Below are 23,128 nucleotides of genomic sequence, written 5' to 3'. Positions count from 1 at the left end.
AAACCTGTTCAGTATCATAGCAACACGCAAACTTCCACTGACAGATGGGTGGTGGCTGCACATGAGGAATCAAATGCAGATCTCCCACGTGGAAGGTAAAAATTCTACCATTGGACTACCACTGCCCCATCCTACTTTAGCCAAACCGTCCCCCTTCACTCACCCACACCCTTTCAGACATGGATGACTTGTTACTTTTACTCACTGGGGGTGGATTTTCTCTGACAGTAGAACACTCTAGGAGGAATAGAAACAAAAGATAAAATCTGTCTTTCGTGTCTGGCCTTTCCTCTACTTCACTGCACGCACTTCTTGTACCATTTACTCAAGTGATTCCCAGACATGGTTGCACATTAGAATCACCTGGGGTGGGGGGAGTGTTAAAAAGAAGAGCTGTGGCTGAGTCCTTCCCCAGAGCCTGTAAATCAGAAATTCAGGAGGCTAGGATATACTTTTAAAAGCTCCTCGGGTGATTTTAATGCACAGACAGGGTTAAGAATGACTGACTTATTCTGTGACCTTGGCCAAGTTGCTTAAACTTTCTGGGCCTGAGTGTCCTCTACTGTGGAGTGGGGATAATAGTGTTTACCTTTTAGGGTTATTGTGAGGATTGATTAAGAGATTTCACCTTCATGGATTGTAATAGGTGCTCAATGTGTGTTAGCTGCCAATATTTGTACTGTTTTTCTGTGTGTTCATCTTTCTCCTGTCCCTCTCATCTACTCCTACTCGTCCTTTAAAGCTCAACTCAAATCCTACTTGACTGAGGTGATTACTGTAACCCGCCGCAACAAAGAGACTCCAAACCATAGTTCTTAAATGAGACAGGGTGTTACTTCTCTTTTACATCATAGGCCAGTAGTGAGCATTCCAGGCCGGCAGAGTGGCTTTTCCCCACACAGCCATTCAGGATTCGTGATTCCTTTCGTTTTGCTGGATCATGCGTGTCGATTTTCAGCCCATGGGAAGAGGGGTAGTATGGTAGACTCCATGAGGCAGATTTTCCGGAAGTTGGAGATTACCTAGAATTCCCTCTCATATCTTATTGGCCTACACCTAGTCACATGGTCATATCTAGCTGCAAGGGAAGCTGGGGAATGTAGTTTTTAGTGGGGTGGCCAGGCACTCAGCTAAAAATTCTGTTACTGTGGAATGAAGGGAGAGCAGACCTGGGAGAATAACAAATGGCCTGTCAAATCCAGAAAGCTTTCTGTGATCACTCTCAGCCGTAGCAGTCTGCTTCACCCTTCTATTGTTCGTTCATCTGTCACCTTTGTTGTCGGTCTCTTATTCTATATTGCATTGTGCTGACTACCTTTTCTAGTATGCAAAGTGTAGGTTCCTCTCTAAGTTACAGAGATTGCTTAGTGTTCCTCTGTCTACTTCTTGGGAAGGTAGTGAAAGCATTGTAGATGCTCATTTAGGTGCAATATTTGTTGAATGAATCAGTGGCAAGTGTTTAACCCCAACTGTCAGTGCTCCCCATGAATATGCCCCTGTGTCTGTGATTACCTACCTTCTCCCTGGCGGAACATTTTTTGGGATCTAACCTAAAAGTAGCAGTGGCTGGGGGCTTATCAGAATGGAGGGGTAGGTGCATATATATGGGTGTGTATGTGTGTGTGTGTGTGTGTGTACCCATACGTGTGACATTTTTGTACATTGTACCCCTGAAACTGAGAAAATTGGTCCTAACGTCTCTTTTTTCATGCTATTTTACCAACAGGAGTAAAACCTTATTAATGCTGGCTTAAAAACATAAATTGGCAAATAACTTTGCAAAAAAAAAAAAATGATAGAGGGAGTGACACAGGGAAGTATAAATAATACAGGGTTATTTGGCTGTGTTGTAATTTGAAATTTCATGAAATGAGCTATACTTGGCAATGTCTTTTCATAGTCATTCAGCTTCATTCTTTTTATGTATTAGTTCCGCTCCTGAATAGTTGCGAGTAACCCAGGAACTGTGTGCACTGAATATGATTTTCTTGTTGATTTGCATTATGCTCATAGTACGTGTTTGTGTCTAAACAAACGCGGGGCAGTATTGTAGCTCCGGGCAGGTCCACAAGCCCCTTAGAGGTCCTTATTCAGGGAGGAATAAAATTTATCTTTGTTGTTCCTTAGCGTTCATACTTCAGATTTCCAGTGCAGAGTAAGAAGATGGTGGTGAGGGTGGTGGCCTGCCTTTGAATACCCAGAGAACAGTGTAGAGAAAATGATCTTGACTCAGAAGTCAAAGGCCTGGTTGAATGTTCAGAGTGCCTTGCACATGGAAGGTGCTGAAGGAACGTTGTTGAATCACTGAATGAGGAAGGCACTTAATCTCTCTAGGCCTTGATTTTATTAACTCAGGAAAACTAAAGGGCTGACTAATATGGCTTCAGAAGTCCCGTCTAGCTCTAACATTCCTTGGTTCAAAGGTGACTGCATTTTTAACTTTTTAGATTAAAACAAAAACAGCAAAAGACAAACAACTCTTTTCAAAGGTACCCACGTGGTTCCTTGGGGGTTCGTGAATGGCCCATACTCATTACCCTTCTTGGGCTGCCCACTCCCAGCTCCTGTGGTGGGCAGGCCGTCCCTGTTACTGTGGAACCTGGGGCTAGAATGTGTGCACGTGATTCAGTCGTAGAAATGAAATCACTTTTTTTTAGTATAACCGTAAAGCAGCCTGAAACAAATATTTGCCAAGCTGAGGAGGACTGGTGAGGTAATTTTTTTTTTTTTAACAGTTTACATTTTTCATTGATTTGTGATAAAAATATATATAACAAAACATTTGCCAATTCAACATTTTCTACCTGTGCAGTTCAGCGACATTGATTACTTTCATCAAGTTCTGCTATTTTCAGTACTGTTTGTTTGGAATTACTCCCCCACCATTAATAGAAACTCAGTCCCCCTTAAGCAAAGACACTTCCTTTCCTTCTCCCTCCTGCCCCTGCTAACCACTAATAAGTTTTGGTCTCTGTACCTTTGCCTATGTTGAGGTAATTTTTAATGGCAGATCCCATTTCACCGTGGGTGTTGTCTGACAATTTATTACTGTGAACTGCTGAAGCAAAGCCACCTGATGTAGGTCTGGTAAGTGCTGGGCCTCCAGGCGAGTAGAGATGGAGTCGTTTCCCAACTGGGAGCTGAGCACAGGGCCAACAGCGTGCTCACCTGGGTGTGCTCTGCAGGGCCATCTGATAAGTGTTGCTCCATGTTCCTATCGGGTGTTTCCAGAGAAAAGCAACCTTGTCCCACACACAAAGCACAATCACTGGAGACCCTTTATCTTTTGAAAGGAAATATGTGTGGGGTGTCTTTGGGCTGAATGGTGCCCTCTCTCATGATGATGGTTATCTTGGCTGTTGGCAGAGGAACTGGATGAAGAGATGGAACTCAGTTTTCTAAAGCTTGATGGGGCATAGAGATGGCCATGCATTGCAAGGTTTCTGAGAGTTCTTATAAACATACTTTTTCTTCTGTTTTTTACCTTTAAAATACCTGTGGTGAGGAATCCAGACACCCTTCACATATCAGATGCCTCTTCAGTTCTAGGGAAAGAGCTAATGATCCCATGTTCTTCGTGTTCTTAAAAAGAAATTCCATTTCAGACGCTCGTCATTTTTGCTAAAATTAATGTACAGAAAAGTGAGCTTGACAAAGGAGTCTGTCCTCGTGGCAGGGTCAGCTTTCACTCTGAGATGACTGTCTTTTGTTACTTTGGAGTTGGCTTACAAACCTCTCTTACTCTCTGTCTAGCTCTGTCTCGCCTGGCAGGCACTCAGTCCACTTTCTCACTTTATCATCACTCAGGAGCATGTAGTTAGGTTTTTTACATGTGGTGGTGGCATTTTAAGCAATTGCTATAATAAGGATTAAAGCTGACCCCAATCGTGAGCCTCTATTTTTTTTTTAAGCCTTATTTTTGTAACCATATTTCTGGATCTCTTGTTCAGCAGGGAGGAGTGGTTGTCATTAACTTTACGTGAGTTTGTAGTAGGTGAGTGTTTTGTGAGTCTGTATGGTTGACCATGCTTTTAACACTGGAAGAAAGGCCTGTCAATCTCTTTCTATAAAGATTACAGCCAAGGAGACCCTACGGCGCAGTTCTACTCTGTAACATGTGGGGCCGCCATGCATCAAACTTGATGGCAATAGCTTTGGCTTGCTTTTTGGCCTATGCATTGAACTGGGCAGTTAGAAGATAAAATTACCTTGGTGTGGTACCCCGACTGTTGCCGTCCAATCTGTTTCGACTCTTAGCAACCCTATAGGACAGAGTAGAACTGACCCATAGAGTTTCCGAGGAGCAGCTGGTGGATTTGAACTGCTGACCTTTAGGTTAGCATCTGAGCACTTAACCATTGCATCGCCAGGGCTCCTTTGGTATGGTACCCAGTGAACCTTGTACCCAGTGGTGTAAGGCACCTAGTGGTTTTTCAGATGTGTCAGTCTGTCTTTTTAAACACCAATAGCTGACAGGGGAGACAGACCGCATCCCCTCCTCCAGCATCAGAAATAACTCATCTTTCACAGTGTCCCTTCCTGCCGTTTTTCCTTTCCTTTTGCTGTGTTCAGCACGTCGGTCAGAACTGCACATTTGTGGTTCCTTGGCTCCAAGCGAGGATCTCCCGCCTCCCTTCTCCTGTGCACTTTCTCCCTTCTTCACTTCTAAATCATTTCTCCACTCCTCTGATACAGTATACTTCATTCATTTGTTAAAAAATGAATACATATGGAGTCCTCAGTGTGCCAGGCATTCTGTTGGGTGACAGGCATTCTGTTGGGCATTGGGCGGTAGCGCTAGGGGGCTGCCCTGCCTTCAAGCAGGCCCCGCCTGCCTCATGTGCACCCTGTCCACTGGTTTATGTGCGTCCTTCTCCTCCTTATATCCTGTAAGCTCCCTGAGGGCAGGGACCTTGTCTTATGAGCATACATCTTGGACATTTCAGCACAGAATGAGCAGGAGGCTTTTTTTTTTTTTCCGGTAAAAAAAAATATGTGTAACAAGACATTTGCCAATTCAGAGATTTTTGCATGCACAATTCCGTGACTTTGGTTACATTCATCATGCTGTACAACTATCACCACTATCCTTTCCTAAATTATTTCACCACCGTGAACAGAAACCCAGTGTCCCCTAAGCAGTGACTCCCCTTCTCCCCTTCTTCCCAGCCCTGGTAACCACCGAAACAAGCAGCAGGCTTTTGAGAGACATTATTTGTAGTGATTGTGGGCTGCGTTTAGAGGTAGGTGGTGAGGATTTTAAAGTTTCTACTTTCCAAACTATAAGATGAGGTAACTGTCTTCCTTTTTCAAGGGGATGTGGTGAATACAAAATGTGATAATGTGTGTGACAGCACTTTAAAAAGCCAGGTAATCTATCAAGGCAAGTTATTACCATCAACTTTCATTTCCTGTCCTGTATCACCCTCTTTTCTATTTTCACGGGCCCCATGAGACCCTCTTTGAGACCATCTTTACCATTTACTTCTGCTCTCTCTGCCCTTACCTTTTTTCCCTTTCCTTCCTTTCTCAAAGACAGAGAAAAGCATGAGTAAAAAAAATCTGTCTGGTTCCACATCTCTCTGTCCCTGATGCTTCCAAATACGTACAGGCAGTCCCCGAGTTACGAATGAGATCCGTTCCCGAGTCTGTCTTTAAGTCAAATTTGTAGGTAAGTCGGAACAGGTACATATGGCGCTTATTTAGCGTCAGCTAGTCAGATGTTTGTCTTAGTATATAGTACGTATTTTACCTTTCTATGCACATAAAACACTTAAGAAACATTTCTAAACCACGCAGTGTTTTCGTGAGCATCGCAAAGTAATATGTGCGGAATAAATGTATTTAATTCAAATTTTTAATGTAATAGGCTTCATGGCAGTGCATTCTCAGGTACCAGTTGTCCGTAAGTCATTCATAACCCAGGAGCGGCCTGTATTTGAAATGCCATTGTCTCTCTCCGTATGCGTGTCTCTCAGTATATGTAGGTGTATTTAGCCTCTGAGGGAGACTCTGGCTGTACACCTGACAGGAACACCTACTCTCTGTGTACCTACAGCACCCTTTGCTGCTCCTGCACCTGCTGTGTGTGTGTCCTTCCTGAATCGTAAGCGTTTTTGATAATAGGAGAAGGGTTTTCTCTCTTAGATTAAACCCAGTAATCTAGCACCTAGTACATTGTGTGAGTACAGTCCGGTGACCGATAAAACAACAGAATTCTCACACCTACGTAATTTGCTTTTTGTGTAGGCACCTGCTTGATGGTGCCATAGAATCAGTACCAGAGTGAAGTTCCCTGTAAAAAGACACTTACTTGCTGCTTGGGCTGGTGTGAGGGTAAGGGGAAATACTCAATTCCAAAAAGTAGTGAGAACTGAAACCTTTGTTTTTTCTTTGCCCTTTCCATATTTAAAAAATTGGCTTGTGGTGAGCAGCAGGGAGACCATTCTAGTAATATATCTTGGCAGAACCCTCTCTCCGTCTTTTAAAGGGGCCTGTATATTTTAAGTTCGGTCTCTGAAAAGCAGTAACATTAACCTCTTTTGACTGGAATTATTAGAGGCTCTTCCAGAAGTAAGATAGTTCTCCATGGACACAAAATAATAAAAACATCCTTTATTAAGTGCTTTTGTCATCATTGGTGATGATAAATAAGCTCCTGACAGGCCATGTTGTACATTTTGGAAACAAAATGGGGGAGATACCCTTTGAGAAGGACCCGAAAATCCTCACGGGTTATGAAGTGCTGGAGGTTTTGCTCAGGTTACTTGTGGCCAGGAAGCAGCTCAGCTGACGCTCAGAGGCCTGGGACTTCCTGTTTCTCCCATCTGTGGATTCCTCTTGCCCCAGAGCCACTAGCCATTAAATGAAAAGTCTTTGTTGTTTATACGGACCCATGAAACTGTGTGACTAAGTAGGTGGGAGAAAATTTGTCATAAGATAATGGGATTGCAGAGACGCCCTTGTTGGATTAGCTGAAAAACTGGCAATTGGAAGAGGACTAAAAACTGTGAACTAGCAGGTGTCGTAGCACAGCCTGGTTCTCCCTGAGGTGGAGTCAGGCCCGGGGGGCAGATGGAAACACACGTGTGCATGTGCTTGTTCACTCAAGTAGCACTTAAAGAGTACCCAGAAATGGAGCAAAAGAACGTCATCTTCCCAAATGCAAATCAAAACCACAGTGAGATACCACTTCACCCCTACTTAGGATGGCTATGATTAAAAAAAAAACAGAAAACAATAGGTGTTGTCGAGGCTTTGGAGAAATTGAAACCCTCGTCCATTGCTGGTGGGATTGTAAAATGGTGTAGCCACTGGAAAACATTTTGGTGGTTCCTCCAGAAAATTAAACATAGAATTACCATGTGACTGAGCAGTTCCACTCCTGGGATTATACCCAAAAGAGTTGAAAGCAGGAATGCAAACAGGTACTTGTATACCAGGGTTCATTGCAGCACTATTCACAATAGCCAAAAAAAAGAGGGAAACAATGTCAATGTCCATCCACAGATGAATGGATAGACATACATGCAATAGGATATTATTCAGCCATGAAGAGAAATGGATTTTGATGCATACCACTACATGGATGTACCTTGAAAATGTTATGATGAGCAAAGTAAGTCGATCACAAAAGGACAAAGATTGTGTGATCTCACTTACATACAGGATCACTGTGAGTCGAATCAACTCGACGGCAGTGGGTTTTTTTCACTTATATGAAAGGTTTAGAATAGGCAAATGTATAGAGATCAAAGGTTATTAGTGGTTACCAGGGTGAGGAGGGAGGGAAAAGGGGGGACTCATTGGTTAGGGGACACTGAGCTTCTGTTAGGGGTGATGGAAAAATTGGGAAATGGATAATGATGGTGGTTACACAGCATAAAATTGAAAAAAAAAAAAAAAAAAGAAGAAGAAGACATAACCTTTTCATAAGGTCCTCACACCTAGGAGGCTACGTGGTCAAATACAAAGAAAATGACAGGATTGTTCCCTGGAGAGACAGCGCAGGAGCCCAGGGCTGCTCCTAGGAAAAACTAAATCTTGACATTGCAGCTCAAGAAGGGGCAGTTAAGCGCTGTTTCTTTAGGGAGGTGATGCTATGCTGAATCTTAAGGGAGGCAGGGCTTTAACTGGTAGAGAGAAGGTGGAGGGCAGAAGGGGGTGAGAAGATGGGTGTTCCAGGCACAGGAATCCCTGAAGATACTCTTAAAGGAAGTCCGTATAGCAGGTCTTCACAGAAGTGAGGATCCTAGTTTTAGGAACCTCTGAACATAGGAAACACAGGGGCCTGTACGTGGTTCTGTAACTAAAGTTGTAACGGAAAACAGCTCTGCCGATTCATTTACGTATTGTCTATGGCTGATTTTGCACAACAGTGCCAGGGTTGAGTAGTTATGACAGAGACCTTATGGCCTCTGAGGCCTTAAATATTTACTTTCTGCTGTGGTTGGTAGGGAGACCGTGGTAGCATAGTGCTTAGGAGCTACTGCTGCTAACAAAAAGGTCAGAAGTTCAAATCCACCAGGAGTTCCTTGGAAACTCCGTGGGGCAGTTCTACTCTGTCCCACAGGGTTGCTATGAGTCAGAATCAGCTCGACGGCAATGGGTTTGGTTTTTTGGTCAAATGGTGGTGTACTGTCTAATTAGTACTTTGTATAGAAAACTGTCAGAAATAAGCAATGGTGACATTTTCCGAGCATTTCTGGAAAATGTAGTAGGTCCAAAAAGAAAAGCACATAGGTTTAGGATTGTCCTAATTTATAACTAAAATGATTATTTCTAAACAAAAATCTGATCATATGAACCCCCTTCTTAAAACCTTTCAGTGCTCTGCCATGCCCTTAAGATGAAACCCAGAGTCCTTATGGCTTATGAGACCTTTCCTGTTTTAGACCCGTTGCTTCTCCTCTCTGGCCTCTCAATACCACACATTTCTTCATTCAAGCCAACGTGTATTCCTGCATTTGGAACTGCCTCAGTTCTTTGATGCCATCTTTATCTTGTCACTTTACCTGGCTCGTACCTACTTCATCTTCACATCTCAGCTAGGATGTCTCTGGATCCAGGAAGCCGACTTTGACCCTCATGGACTGGGTTTGACCCTTGCCCCAACCTAACGTAATGTCTGTTAAAGTGTTCAGTTGTTTATTTAATTGTCTGTTGTCTACCACTAGACCACAGTATTCTTGAAGATCTTCTTTTCATTTTTCCTCTTTAGCTATAAGGAATAGGAACCTACTAGATCCTAGCTAGCATAAAGAGAGTTTATTGCGAGGAAATATGTCTAAAGCAAACAGGACACCTTTGAGGAAATCTTAAGAACCAGGCCTATAAGAAGCTATACCACATGGAACCAGAACGGGAGTTCCTCAGGTCAGACCTGATCTGCCCTGGACTTCTCTGCTCCCCTGCACACCAGGTCTATTCACCTATCTTTCTCCTGCACACAGGCATATCTTCAGAAGTCCGCTCATGACTTCAGCTTGCCTGCATTGCTGAGAATGGCCCCATCAGCCCCAGTGGACGCTTCTAACCTCATGGTTTACTTTCCTGCTCCCTACTTGTTTGGTTTCCCAATTGCAAATTCAGAGCAAGGACTCTGGTTGGCCTAGCTCACCCTTTCAAGGCAGGCCACACATGTCATAGTTCTTTGGCCATCCTGGAAGTAGGCTGTCCTTGGGTCAGGTCCCCCAGATGTGTTTAGAGCTGATGAGGTTCCATGGGTCAGAACATGGCTGGCTACCAGTATAGACCCCTCCCCCCGGCTTGTCGCCCTCCCTCTCTGCTTGATAGGGTGTTAGGCTTGTGTTTTTATAAACTTCATGATATCCTGATTGAGGTTTTCTGTCTTTTACAGATATCATTAATGGAGCTCAAGAAAAGTGTGTATTGCCTCCTATGGATGGCTACCCCCACTGCGAGGGGAAAATCAAGGTAAGGCAGATGTGATGCCTGCTCATTTCCATCATCCTCAGTCTTCAGTATGACCTTTCCCCTTCCCTCCCCTTCCTTCCCTTTCCCAGCCATGCAGATGGGCAAGTGAGCTATTTAAGGATCGCCTCAGTTCTGCCAGTTTGGGGCTGTGGCTGTGACAGTCCCTTCTCTGCTGCCACCTCTGTATCGGTGAGACTGAAATAGCCAGGGCCTTTTCAGGCGCCTGCTGTGCCTTTTCTCTTCACCCAGCTTCCAAAGCCAATGACAAAGGCCTGCTGTTATTTAGTGTCCTAGCTGCACAGTCCCCAAGCCCCCCACACTGAGGTCTCCGGATTGTGGTTTAAATGCATATTTTCATTTGGGGTTGATAACCCAGAAGTTCTTAGCCAGTCATTCACTCTTAAGAACGTTCTTTTCTTTTAATTCCATTTGTATGATCTGCCCCTCGGGAGTCCACTCCTGCTGGGTAATTTTCAGAGGAAAGTTTCAGTTTAGGTATGCAGTTAGGGTGGTGAGCCCAAACCCTAGAAGCATTTCCGTAGTCTCGGGTTGGGATGCCTGTGAATGCACGTTCATTCACCCATTCCACGCTCTGTTCCAGGCACTGTACAAAGGGCAGGTGAAACTCTGTTTCTTTGAGCAGGGGGTATTTACATGCATGAATCTCATCAACAAAACAAAAACAACAAAAAAAACCCAAACCAGTTGCCACTGAGTCAGTTCTGACTCATGGTGACCCTTTGTGTGTCAGGGTAGAACTGCCCATAGGGTTTTTGAGGCTGTGGTCTTTCAGAAGCAGATTGCCAGGCCTTTCTTCCAGGGTGCCTCTGGGTGGGTTCAAACTGCCAACCTTTTGAGTAATAGTTGAGCGCTTAACTGTTTGCGCCACCCAGGGTCACATTAGGCACTTGCTTTTGATAAAACTCTCCTAGCCGTTGCCTCGCCTGGGCTTTATTACCTGAACCATCCCACGGCCTCCCTCCAATGTAAGCACTTCTGTGAGGCCCAGCTTAGCCACTGTCTGCCTGTGGATCAGTCAGGAGCTGAACAATGGTCATGTTGACCTGAGCTCAGGGACTCCATCGCTCTGTTATGTAGGCCACTATGTGAGCCATTCACCCCATCCTTGGCCTCCCTACCCTTTCATCTGTCACCTGATATGCAGGAGCCCTGAGAAGGGGCTGCTAGGTGATGTCCTTATCTGGCTCTTGTCGTTTCAGTGGATGAAAGATATGTGGCGCTCGGATCCCTGCTACGCAGACTATGGAGTGGATGGGTCCACCTGCTCCTTTTTTATTTACCTCAGTGAGGTGAGTCACTTCTGTGGCGTCTTGGGGTGAATATGTGGATTGTCTGTTTTGTAGCCAAGGGTGGAATTTGAAAAGTTTTAAAACAGGCATATTTACATGGAGGGCGTGTTTCCCTTTTTCTTATTACTCTCCCCAAGTAGGAAGACCTTTTTTTCCTGAGGGAAAATAGCTTGAGGTAGGTATTTCACCTTTTTTTTTTTTCTTCTTTTTATCTGGGCTTCATTTTCATTTGTACTGTTGCATTTAAGTAGCGATTTTTTTTTTTTTTTTTTTGAGGACATAGAGCCTTTTTTGACAAGGTTGCCTCATGGCCACCCCACTGCTATCATGAGAATGCCACCGCTAATGACAGCCCTTAAAATAACCAGAACCAGAAACAGTTGCTGGCCAGTTGATTCTGACTCATGGGGACCCCTTGTGTGTCAGAGTAGAACTGTGCTCCATAGGGTTTTCAGCAGCTAATTTTTCGGAAGTAGATTTCCAGGCGCTAACCATTCGTACCACCCAGGGACTCTGGTTATTAAAATACCTCTTGGAAATTAAAAGCACTGAGAGTTGGGTGTGTGATTTTCCCCATTAGCAGGCTGCTGGCAAATTTTACAGATCAGGGCCCATGAAACATGGAATGTGTTACAGGTTCAGTGACCTCTGTTTGACCTTTAGGAGAGTCAAGGGGGCGGGGTAGAGTCAGCACTTGCCATATATATATATACATATCTATCTGTTTGTCTGTGTCTGTCTAATCTCCCATATATAGAGAAGGAAACAAGTAGGGGATCAGCACCGGTGCCCCCTCCCCCATGGACAGTGGGCAGCCCTTCAGGGCCTTGTGAAACAAACAGGTGCTCATACTAATTTCAGAGACTGTGCACCCAGGGCAGGCTTTCCACTGCCGTTTCTTTTGATTCGCGCCTGCGTTTTTGATTGCTCTTGCCGTTGGACCAGTTGTAGTAACAGCTCCCTGATGGTGCCATGCAGGAAGGCAAATGCCTCCATTTTTAAAGATTAAGAAAATACACGGCTGAATCGAATGCTTTTGCCCTATTTATCCTGTGGGACTCAGGTACTTCTCTCCACTCAGTGTATAAGGTGGCCAGGAGGGGCTTCTTTTGGGGATGGAGGCCAAACCAGCCTTGCTGAGGGTGTATGGCTCAGGATTCTGTGGGTTTTAGCTCCTCTGGCAGCCTCTTTCCTAGACTGTTACTTCTGGTTCTTCAGTATTGTCCAATCCTCTGGGTTTTTTTTTCTTTGGTAAGTTTGCCCCATAACCACGCCACTGCTATCCCAGGAACCCCAGAGCTAATGACGGTTAAAATATCTCTTGGAAATTAAAAGCACTGAGAGTTGTGTGTGATCTTCCTTATTTGCAGGCTGCTGGCAAATTGATTCTGTAGCACTTAATTCAGTGTTTCTGGCTCGTGAGTCCCATGGCCCGCCTTCTCCTTTCCTTCTCCAGGGGAGTAAGGCCCCGGGGCCCTGGGTGAACCTTCACTCCAGTGAGAAGTCAGTTACAAGCACCTTTCCTGCCCTGAGGAAAAGGTTTCTTATTGCATTTAATTTTCAAAAGTTTTCTTCTTTTTTCCATTTGATAGAATTTAGTCAGAGTCCAACTGTGCTCCCTGATTGACAAGCTGAGCTAGTTTCACTCCCTCCTAAGAGTTTGCATGTTGGAATGGACTGTTGAGGTAAAAGTAGAGGATTTTACATTTCCACTTAAGCCCTGTTTCCACCGCTTAGGCGGAAGCTGAGAAGGTATGGAACAATGGTCTGGAAGGAAAAAAACAGAAACCAAACCAACTGCCATCGAGTCTGTTCCTACACATGGCAAACCCATGTGTATCAGAGTAGAACTGTGCTCCATGGGGCTTTAAATTGCTGGTTTTTTCACAAGTAGGTTGCCAGGCCTTTCTTCTGAGGCTTCCCTGGGTGGATTCAAACCGCCAACATTCTGGTTAGTAGCGAGTGCTTTAACCATTTTACCACTCAGGGATTACCCGGGCAGGAAAGGGACTACAGTTACTCATGCCTTTATTCCCTTCTTTTGGAGACACCTCTCCCTTCCCTCAATGAAAGAAGGGTATAGCTGAGAGAAAAGTAAGGAAGAATCTGGTAAAAGTAAATGGAGAGGAGTATGGCAGTGATCGAAAACAACAAATCCTGGCAAGGGTGTGGGGAGATTGGAACTCTCCTACACTGCTGATGGGATTGTAAAATGGTACAGCCACTGTGGAAAACAGTATGGGCCCTTCATTACAAAGTTAGAAACAGAGATACCTTATCATCCAGCAATCCCACTACTAGGTATATGTCATAGAGAAATAAGAGCTGTGACAGGAATAGAAATATGCATACCCGTGTTCATTGCAGCATTAATTACAATAGCAAAAAGATGGAAACAACGTGAGTGCCTGTCAACGAATGAATGGATAAACTATGGTGTATACACACAATGGAATACTACGCAATGTTAAAGATTAGTGACGAATCTGCGAAAACATCTCCCAACATAGACGAACCTGAAGGATATTATGTTGAGTGAAATAAGTCAATCACAAAAGGACAAATATTGTATGAGACCACTATTATAAAAGGTCAAGAAAAGGTTCACATACTGAAAGAAACATTCTTTGATGGTTACCAGGGATGGCAGGGGGAAGGAGGGAAGATCTCTAACTAGATAAAAAAAAAAAATTTAACTTGGGTGAAGGGAAAGGTAATACACAATAAGGAGGATGTCAGCACAGCGTGACCAAGGCAAAGGAAGGCACTGGGAGGAATGTAGGAGTAAAAGGAAACAACAGCATATAAGTACTATTACATACACAACCCTGCAGTAGCAGTAATAACAAATAGTAATTTACAAGTGGGTACATAGGTAGATACATAAGCTGAACAGGAGTGGATGGAGTATACCCACCAGCATGTATAACTTTGGTGGAGGATATTTCTACCTATGTCTTTGTATGTGCTATAAGATATCCATGTATATAGTAGAGCACATGGGGCAAGGTTATGAAAACTTCTTAGCCATAATCAAACACCTTGAGCAACTGGGTCACTGGGCTTGAGGGCTTAGGACCATAGTCTCGGGGACAGCTAAGTCAGTTGGTATAAGAGTCTATAAAGACAGTGTTCTACATCCTGCTTTGATGAGTCTTAAAAGTTAGCAAGCAGCCATTTAAGATACAACTATTGGTCTCTTCCCGACCAGAGCAAAGAAAATCAAAGACTCAAGATAACAATTAGTCAGAAGGACTAATGGACCACATAAACCATAGTCTCTACTAGCCAAAGACCAGAAGAACTAAATGGTGTCTGGCTACCACTACTGACTGCTCTGATTTGGGATCACAGTAGAAGGTCCTGGACAGAGTGGGAGAAAAACACAGAAAATTCAAATTCATAAAAAAGACCGGACTTAAGGGTCTGATAGAGACTAGTGGAACCCCTGAGACTGTGGTCCTTAAATATTCTTTAAACCTGGAATAGAACCTACTCCCAGAGATCACCTTTCAGCCAAACAATAGACAGACGTATAAAGTGAATAATAATACCCATGTGCCTCAGAACAGTCAACCATACGAGACCAAAAGGGCAGCATCTGCCCAAAAACAAAGTTCAGAAGGCAGGAAGGGGCAGGAAAGATGAGCAAATGGAAACGAGGAACCCAAGGAGGGAGCAGGTAGAGTGCTGTCACATTGAGGGGATTGCAACTGATGTCACAAAGCAAAATGTCTGTAAACTTTCACCCAAACCACAATAAAATGTTCAAAGTAAATAAATAAATAGAGAGGCGCATAGGGCGGATGGGTCATATATGATAGGTCACAGATACAGGTAGTCCCCGACTTAGGACGTATTCAGGTTACAACAAACTGCACTTTCAACTGTCCTTTTTTTCTTTGTCTTATCATTAGTAATATGTACTACATACAGTGTTGTAGCACATAATTTGCTGATGTTATCATTCTCAGATGTTCACTCCAAGATGTTCAGTTTTATGATTTATGTTCAAAACACTGCCCTATAGCAGGCTATGTCCTGGTCTACAATGAAGTTGGTGTCGGCATCGGTATCAGAAGTCGTAACAGATAGGAAGCTGGGCAGTGTTCAACTCTACAACATACAACAACTGAACCACGCACACCCCATAGCCGTTACCGCTCCTACTTCATTGTTATGACACTGACCCCAGCTTCATCGTAGACCAGGCCTATAGCGTGATCTTATTCAGCATTTGTACCGTAAGAACCATCAGTTGTTAATTTGATATGAGGTAATGGACTTAGGTCAGAACTGACTTATGATGGAGCTATCAGAATGGAATGCCATCCTAAGTTGGGGACTACCTGCACCTATTGTTGGCCCCGGAGTGAGGCATGGGGCTGTGCTTCATTGCCTGGTTACTCTCTTCTTGCAGAGCTGATTGGGTTTTTCTTTCTGTGTCACTGAATTCAGTTCAGCAGGCACTTATTGAACACCTGTTGCACTCGTTTGTCAGTCATTACCGAGAACGTGTGTTTCTGGGTACCACGCTGTGCATTCTTTATCCTAGAAGAGTCAAGTGGAAGAGGAAGAAAGGATGCAGGTGATTAGGCCTGGGAAGGGTGGAGATGGTTCCCCGGGGAAGAAAACCAGGACCCTCTTTTTTAGTCTTCCTCTGAAAATATCCTTGAACCTCTGGGCTTCTTACAAATTCTACTTCATCATGCCATCACTGTAGGTACCCTCAGAGAGTTAGAGGAGAATTTCACCAATGTGGTCACTTCAGTCAGAAGTCCTGCCTTATACTTGATGCCAGCTTTGTGTCTGCTGCTCTCCAAGCTCTGTGGCTTTGGAAAAGTTACTTACCCCCTTTGTGCCTCTGGTTCTTCAATTATAAAACAGTAGTTTTATTTTCTGTTTGTTTTTAAAGGACCTTGTCATGAGGATGTTGTGAGAATTCCTGAGTTTATATAAGAATGTGCGTATAGTAGAGCCCAGAAGATGTTGTTAGCTGTCATCAAGTTAGCCCCAACTCATGGCGATGTCACGCACAATGGAACAAAATGTTCCCTGGTCCTCTGTCATCCCCATGATCAGTTGTGGATCGGACAGTGTTCTCTTGTGAACCGCAGGGTTTTCATTGGCTGATTTTCAGAAGTAGATCACCAGGCCAGATAGACACTCAGTTAACATAACTAACACGTTTTTTATGGCTTCTGATGTCATTATTTGAGGACAGTTTCAGAGTGTTAGCTTGGGAAGTTTTATGTGGGCCCTTGATTCCATTTTAGATATAGAATCAGTTTTTAGTTCTTATTTACCAACCTAATATAATTTTACTTCCTTCGACTTCCAATAATGTAGAAATTTAGCCATTGACCTTGTCTTCTTTTCTGTTGATCTGATACATCTGTTTGCATTCAAATGGTGAGCTGGGGATACGGGCCACCAGTGCATCCCTGCCATTTTTAATGTAAAATTATTAGAGTTGTTTTCTGAAGTCGGTTAATTCCTTCCTAGTACTTTTAAAATCCTGAACAACATTCATGGCCCTTGGATGCTCTTAGGTAGTCCAGGGGTTTTTTCTTGCCTTCTTTAAACTTTCTTTAATTTTGTTGTTTCATCAAACCCCGAATCCTGTCCTTCCTGGGTCGTATGCCAGGTTTCTTTTGCAGTTGGGAAAATGGCTTACGAAGGACATCTTCACTGGTGGAGATGACATTGACTTGTTTACATGATCAGTATATGACCAGTGACTTTTATTCCTTTCTTAGTCCTTATTAAAGTGACAATTCTTGTTTCTATCTGCCTTTAGCCTCAGAACGTTGACAGATAGCAGAGGACATGAAGTACAGTGTCCCTCATGGTCAGTCACCCAGGAATGGAAGCACTCAGATGGAGACCAGTCTTAGGAGCCGGCAGTCTTCCTTCATTTTCCTCTCCATGGGTGTCCCAGTGTGCCAACTCCCACTGAGTTATGGCATTATAAATGTCTAGTTTACCCTCACCAGCTTGGAGTCTACAAATCTTTGCTAAATCACAGGAAGTAAAGCCATCAACATTTCCCTTTATGATGTCTCTACAGCTGCTTATTATGCATCTGACACTGAATTAGGGACTGGGGGTGTGGAGATAAAAATCTAGTTCTTGCCCTCACGTAGGGTAGGGGTTTGGGTAAAATCAACCAGCTGTCACCAAGTCATCAAGTCAGCTCTGACTCATGGCGATCTCACATGTGTCACGGTAGAACTGTGCTCCATAAGGTTTTTAAGGGCTGATTTTTTGGAGCAGATCACCAGGCCTTTCTTCCAAGGCACCTCTCGTTTGGACTTGAACCACCAGCCAAACACTTAACTGTTTGCAGCACCCAGCGACTCTGGTGTTTGAGTAGCAGACAATAAAAGAATGAAACATTATTGAGCCACCACTGTATGCCAGACCTTTCAAACGCATGATTTCATTTCAGTCTCTCAAGAGAGAAAAACACATAGATAACTCAGAGAAGTTAAGTCGCCTATCTCCAGAGTCCTGCACTTTCCATTACGGTTACCCCTTCTTGTAAAAGGAAAACCAAAATCGGGTTAATAACTTGATTTACATTCCGTTCTCTGTTCAAACCACTTGTGTTTGAAATATGCCTCTCATTTAGCTCGTTTCAATTAGTCATTCTTCATGGCTAGTTTTCTAATACTCTGTAATTGCTATGATATCCTTCCCCCGAAGAAAGAGAATCAGCATCAGCTCTCCAGAGGCCGTAACTCACAGATAGCAGGTGCTCAGCCAGTCCAAGCGGTAGGAGTGAGGGAATGATTCATTAGGCAGCCTTGCATTTCCAGAACATCAGGCAGTTCATTTTCTCTATCTGTTTTTGTGAGCCATGTAACTACTCCCGTTATAGAGACAAGGACCTATGAAGCGATCGCTCCGAATGTCATTGTTTCAGGTATATTAACTTAGCTCTCCACAGAGTCTTTTACCGCTATCAGCTTTTACAAAACCTAGAATGAATTTCTTCACCCCTCTTGATGTTATATTGGTAGATGATGCTAATATATTGGATACCCACTCATATTCTTCTCTTTACCTAGTTGTTCTAGCAACTAGCAAACATTAAACCTTTCTAAGCTTCTTAATATTTTTTGTGCTGTTTTTTTAAAATTTCTGTTGCCACTGCAAATATAATTGCTCTGAAGTAATCAAATTGCACGACGATTGATTGCTAGATCTTAGGATGTATACAAACTGTTGCCATTTTGGACTAGATTAGTGAGTGTGTGTGTGTACGTGTGTATGCCTGTGTGCGTGTGTGTATGTGTGTATTTCATAAAGGAACAAAAGAAGCAATTTCATGCCTTACTCATCAATCTGGTTCTTACATTATGAACATCAGGCATAAACGTCTTTGCCTCTTTGCACTCTCCCTTGGCAGTATGTAAAACTAATATTGGCTGAGCACGCTATTAACCTTGAGTTTAAATTCAGCGTACTTAATCCCTTGATTAATGCCAAGATTAATGCCCAACAGCAAAGGTTGAAAGCTTAAATGTTTGTGAATGCGAGCACGAAATGAAATCTTAATAACCAGTACAATGATTTGAATTTATGGGCTGTGTTGCCTCCTAAAGATAACTTGGAAATGGAGTTGCACTGATTAATTTGTCAAAGTGGACAACGATAAGGAATTGACTCTTTAGGTTGTAGGAGAAAACCTGAATGAAAAAAATACAACTAACATTCTGGCCTGGGCTGGGGAGTACTTTAAAAATATCGCTAGACTGTTAGACGAGAATACCACCGCATACCTTTTAAATGCTTAGACTTTTGAAATAGGAAATTCTCTTTCAGTGAGATAATATTTCTTGGCACAAAAGGATATGGCACAGATTTGTAATCATGTTCTTTTCATTTCTTGAGTTCAGCCTTTATTTCTTATCCTTTTCATCTGTGTATATTATTTGTTCTTATTACCCAAGTTCTAGACATCCTTAGAAAAAGAATTTTTGTATAAAACAGTCCTGAGTTTACAGAGTACTATTTTTTTTTTTTTTTTTTATCAGTCAGCCTAACTGATTTCTCAGTTTTCTCCCCTCATTCTCTTCCCTCTCTCAGGTCCGTGTTCTTAGTGATGTTTCCTGTCTATTTTTAAGTTTCAGGTACTGTAATATTTACATTTAGACTTTTTGTTCTGGCCTCAGCCTTACATAAATTAGAAAGGCAAACGACAGGACTTGGCCAAACCCCAACCAGCACTTCTTTGATTAACATTTTTAATACATGTGGAGTCCCTAGGTGGTGCAACACATGGGTGTTGCTGTGATGTTGGAATCTATGACACTGGTATTTCAAATACCACCAGGGTCACCCATGGTGGACAGATTTCAGTGGAACTTCCAGACTAAGACAGAATAGGAAGAAGGACCTGGCAGTCTACTTCTGAAAAAATTGGCTAGCGAAAACCTTAGGAATAGCAGCAGAACATTTTCTGATATAGTGCTGGAAGATGAGCCCCTCAGATTGGAAGGCCCTCAAAATATGATTGGGGAAGAGCTGCCTGCTCAAAGCAGAGTCAACCTTAATGACATGGATTAAGTAAAGATTTTGGGACCATCATTTGCTGATTTAGCACTACTCAAAATGAGAAGAAACAGCTGCAAACATCCATTAATAACCTGAATGTGGAATGTATGAGTATGAATCTAGGAAAATTGGAAGTTGTCAAAAATGAAATGGCATGCATAAACATCGATACCTTGGCATTAGTGAGCTGAAATGCGCTGGTGTTGGCCATTTTGAATTGGACAGTCTTATGGTCTGCTACGCCAGGAATGACAAAGAGGAATAACATTGCATTCATTGTCAAAAAGAACAGTTCCAGATCTATCTGGAATTACAGTGCTGTCAGTATAATATCAATACACCTACAAGGAAGACCAGTTAATATGACTAGTATTAAAATTTACACATAAACCACTAAGGCCAAAGAAGTGGGTTTTTACCAACATCTGCATTCTAAAATTGATCAAACATGCAATTAAGATGCACTGGTAATTACTGATGATTGGAATGTGAAAGTTGAAAACAAAGAAGGATCAGTAGTTGGAAAATACAGCCTTGGTGATAGAAATGAGACCGGAGATCACATGATAGAATTTTGTGAGACCAGTGACTTTTTTGTTGCAAATACGTTTTTCAACAACATAAAAAGGCGACAATACACGTGAATCTTGCCAGATGGAATGTGCAGGAATCAAATACATCTGTGGAAAGACAAAATGAAAAAGCTCAATATCATCAGTCAGATCAAGGCCAGGGTCAACTGCAGAACAGAGCATCAACTACTCACATGCAAGTTTAAGTTGAAGCTGTAGAAAATTAAAGCAAGTCCACGAGAGCCAAAATATGACCTTCAGTATGTCTCACCCGAGCTTAGTTAGAGACCATCTGAAGAATAAATTTGACACATTGAATGCTAATAACGACCAAAGACCAGATAAGTTGTGGAATGATATCATACATGAAGAAAGCAAAAGGTCATTAAAAAGACAGGAAAGAAAGAGAAGAACAAAATGGATGGTCAAAAGAGACTCTAAAATTTGCTCTTGAACTTAGAGTAGCTAAAGTGTGTGGAAGAAATGATGAAGTAAAAAAACTGAACAGAAGATTTCAAAGGATAGCTCCAGGAGACAAAGGAAAGTATTATAATGAAATGTGCGAAGACCTGAAGTTAGAAAACCAAAAGTGAAGAACATGCTTGGCATTTCTCAAGCTAAAAGAACTGAAGAAAAAATTCAAGCCTCGAGTTGCAATATTGAAAGATTCGAGGGGAAAATACTGAATGACGCAGGAAACATCAAAAGAAGATGGAAGGAACACACAAGAGTCGCTGTACCGAAAAGAGTTGGCGGGCGTTCAACCGTTCAGGAGGGACCGAAGAAAGGAAAGAAGTCCAAGCTGCACTGAAAGCGTTGGCATAGAACTGTTGTTGTTGTTGTTAGGTGCCGTCAAGTCAGTTCCGACTCATAGCAACCCTACGTACAACGGAACTTCTGAAAAGCATTAGCCAGTGAAAACCTAATGAATAGCGGCAGCATTGAACTAGGCTCCAGGAATTGGCAGAATACCAGTTGAGATGTTTGAACAAAAGGATGCAGAGCTGAAGGTGCTCACTCACCTATGCCAAGAATTTGGAAGGCAGCTACCTGGCCAGTCGTCTGGAAGAGATCCATATTCGTGCCCATTGCAAAGAAAGGTGATCGAACAGAATGCGGAAATTATTGAACAATATCATTAATATCACACACAAGTAAAATTTTGCTGAATATCACTCAAAAGTGGTTGCAGCAGTACATCAACAAAGAACTACCAGAAATCCAAGCTGGATTTGGAAGAGGACTTGGAATGAGGGATATCATTACTGATGTCAAATGGATCTTGGCTGAGGGCAGAGAATACTAGAAAGATGTTTACCTGTGTTTTATTGGCTATACAAAGGAATTCAACTGTGTGGATCATAACAAATTATGGATAACATTGTGAAGAATGGGAATTCCATCATGCTTCATTGTGCACATGAGGAACCTGTACATGGACCCAGAGGCAGCCGTTCAAACAGAACAAGGGGATACTGTGTGTTTTAAAACCAGGAAAAGTGTGCATCAGGGTTGTATCCTTCTGCTACACTTCTTCAGTCTCTATGCTGAGTAAGTACTCTGAAAAGCTAGAATATATGAGGAAGAACTCAGCATCAGGGTTGGAGGAAGACTCGTTAACAACGTGCGACATGCAGATGACACAGTCTTGTTGAAAGTGAAGAGGACTTAGAGCACTTACTGATGAAAGGCAAATACTAGAGCCTTCAGTATGGATTACATCACAACATAAAGAGAACAAAAATCCTCACAACTGGACCAGTAAACAACATCATGATAAACGGAGAAAAGATTGAAGTTGTCAGGGATTTCATTTTACTTGAATCCACATTAACACCAATGGAAGCAACAGGCAAGAAATCAAACAACACATTGCATTGGGCAAATCTGCTTCAAAGACCACTTTAAAGTGTTAAAAACCAAAGATGTTACTTTAAGAACTAAGGTGTGCCTGACTCTAACTGTGGTATTTTCAGTTTTTTTTTTTTTCCATGTGCATGCGAAAGGCGGACAATGAATAAGGAAGATTGAAGAAGAATTGATACCTTTGAATTATGAGTATTGACCATATTATGGACTGCCAGAAGAATGAACAAAACTGTCTTGGAAGAAGTACAGCCAGAGAAGACTCCTTAGAAGGGAGGATGGTGAGACTTCCTCTCACTTACTTTGGACAAGTTATGAGGAGGGACCAGTCCCTGGAGGACATTATGCTTTGTAAAGTAGAGGGTCAGCAAAAAAGAGGAAGACCCTCGCTGAGATGGATTGACACAGTGGCAGCAACAGTGGGCTCAAGCATAACAATGATTGTGAGGATGGCGCGGGAGCGGGCAGTGCTTCCTTCCAGTGTACATAGAGGGTCTCTGTGAGCCAAAACCTGCTCGACAGTACCTAAGTAACAACAACCATGCAAACAGTTAACGCCCTTGGCTGCTAACCAAAAGGTTGGAGGTTCCGGTCCACCCAGAGTGCTTCGGAAGGAAGGTGCAACAGTCTATTTCCAAAAGATCATCCACTGAAAACCCTATGGAGCAGTTTTTCTCTGACATATAGGTGGCACCATTAGTCAGAGTCCACTCCGTGGCAACTGATTTGGTTTTTTGGTTTGTAATAAATGTGACAATCTGGGGCTTCAAAGTAGTCATCTTCAGTTTGTTTTTCTGCACACTTAATGTTGTCTATTGATTTCTATTGCATGCCAATAAATTTTTTTTAATTTTTTATTTTTAAACTTTTTAGTATAGAAAA

General features: G+C 42.7%; 1 protein-coding gene across 7 annotated transcripts in view; it reads left to right on the top strand.

Moving 5' to 3' along the window:
* The window catches only part of MGAT5 (alpha-1,6-mannosylglycoprotein 6-beta-N-acetylglucosaminyltransferase), a 430,917-nt gene that overhangs the window by 234,519 nt on the left and 173,270 nt on the right, over window positions 1-23,128 (top strand). For all 7 annotated transcript variants that reach the window (XM_023543018.2, XM_023543017.2, XM_003405868.4 and 4 more), the window contains 2 exons: window positions 9,860-9,936; window positions 11,157-11,246. In XM_023543018.2, the coding sequence (XP_023398786.1) occupies window positions 9,860-9,936; window positions 11,157-11,246 (167 nt within the window). The remainder of the gene's footprint in view (window positions 1-9,859; window positions 9,937-11,156; window positions 11,247-23,128) is intronic.

This window comes from Loxodonta africana, chromosome 6, assembly GCF_030014295.1.
Source record: "Loxodonta africana isolate mLoxAfr1 chromosome 6, mLoxAfr1.hap2, whole genome shotgun sequence".
Lineage (NCBI taxonomy): Eukaryota > Metazoa > Chordata > Mammalia > Proboscidea > Elephantidae > Loxodonta > Loxodonta africana.
This window is presented reverse-complemented; position numbering and strand designations above follow the sequence as displayed.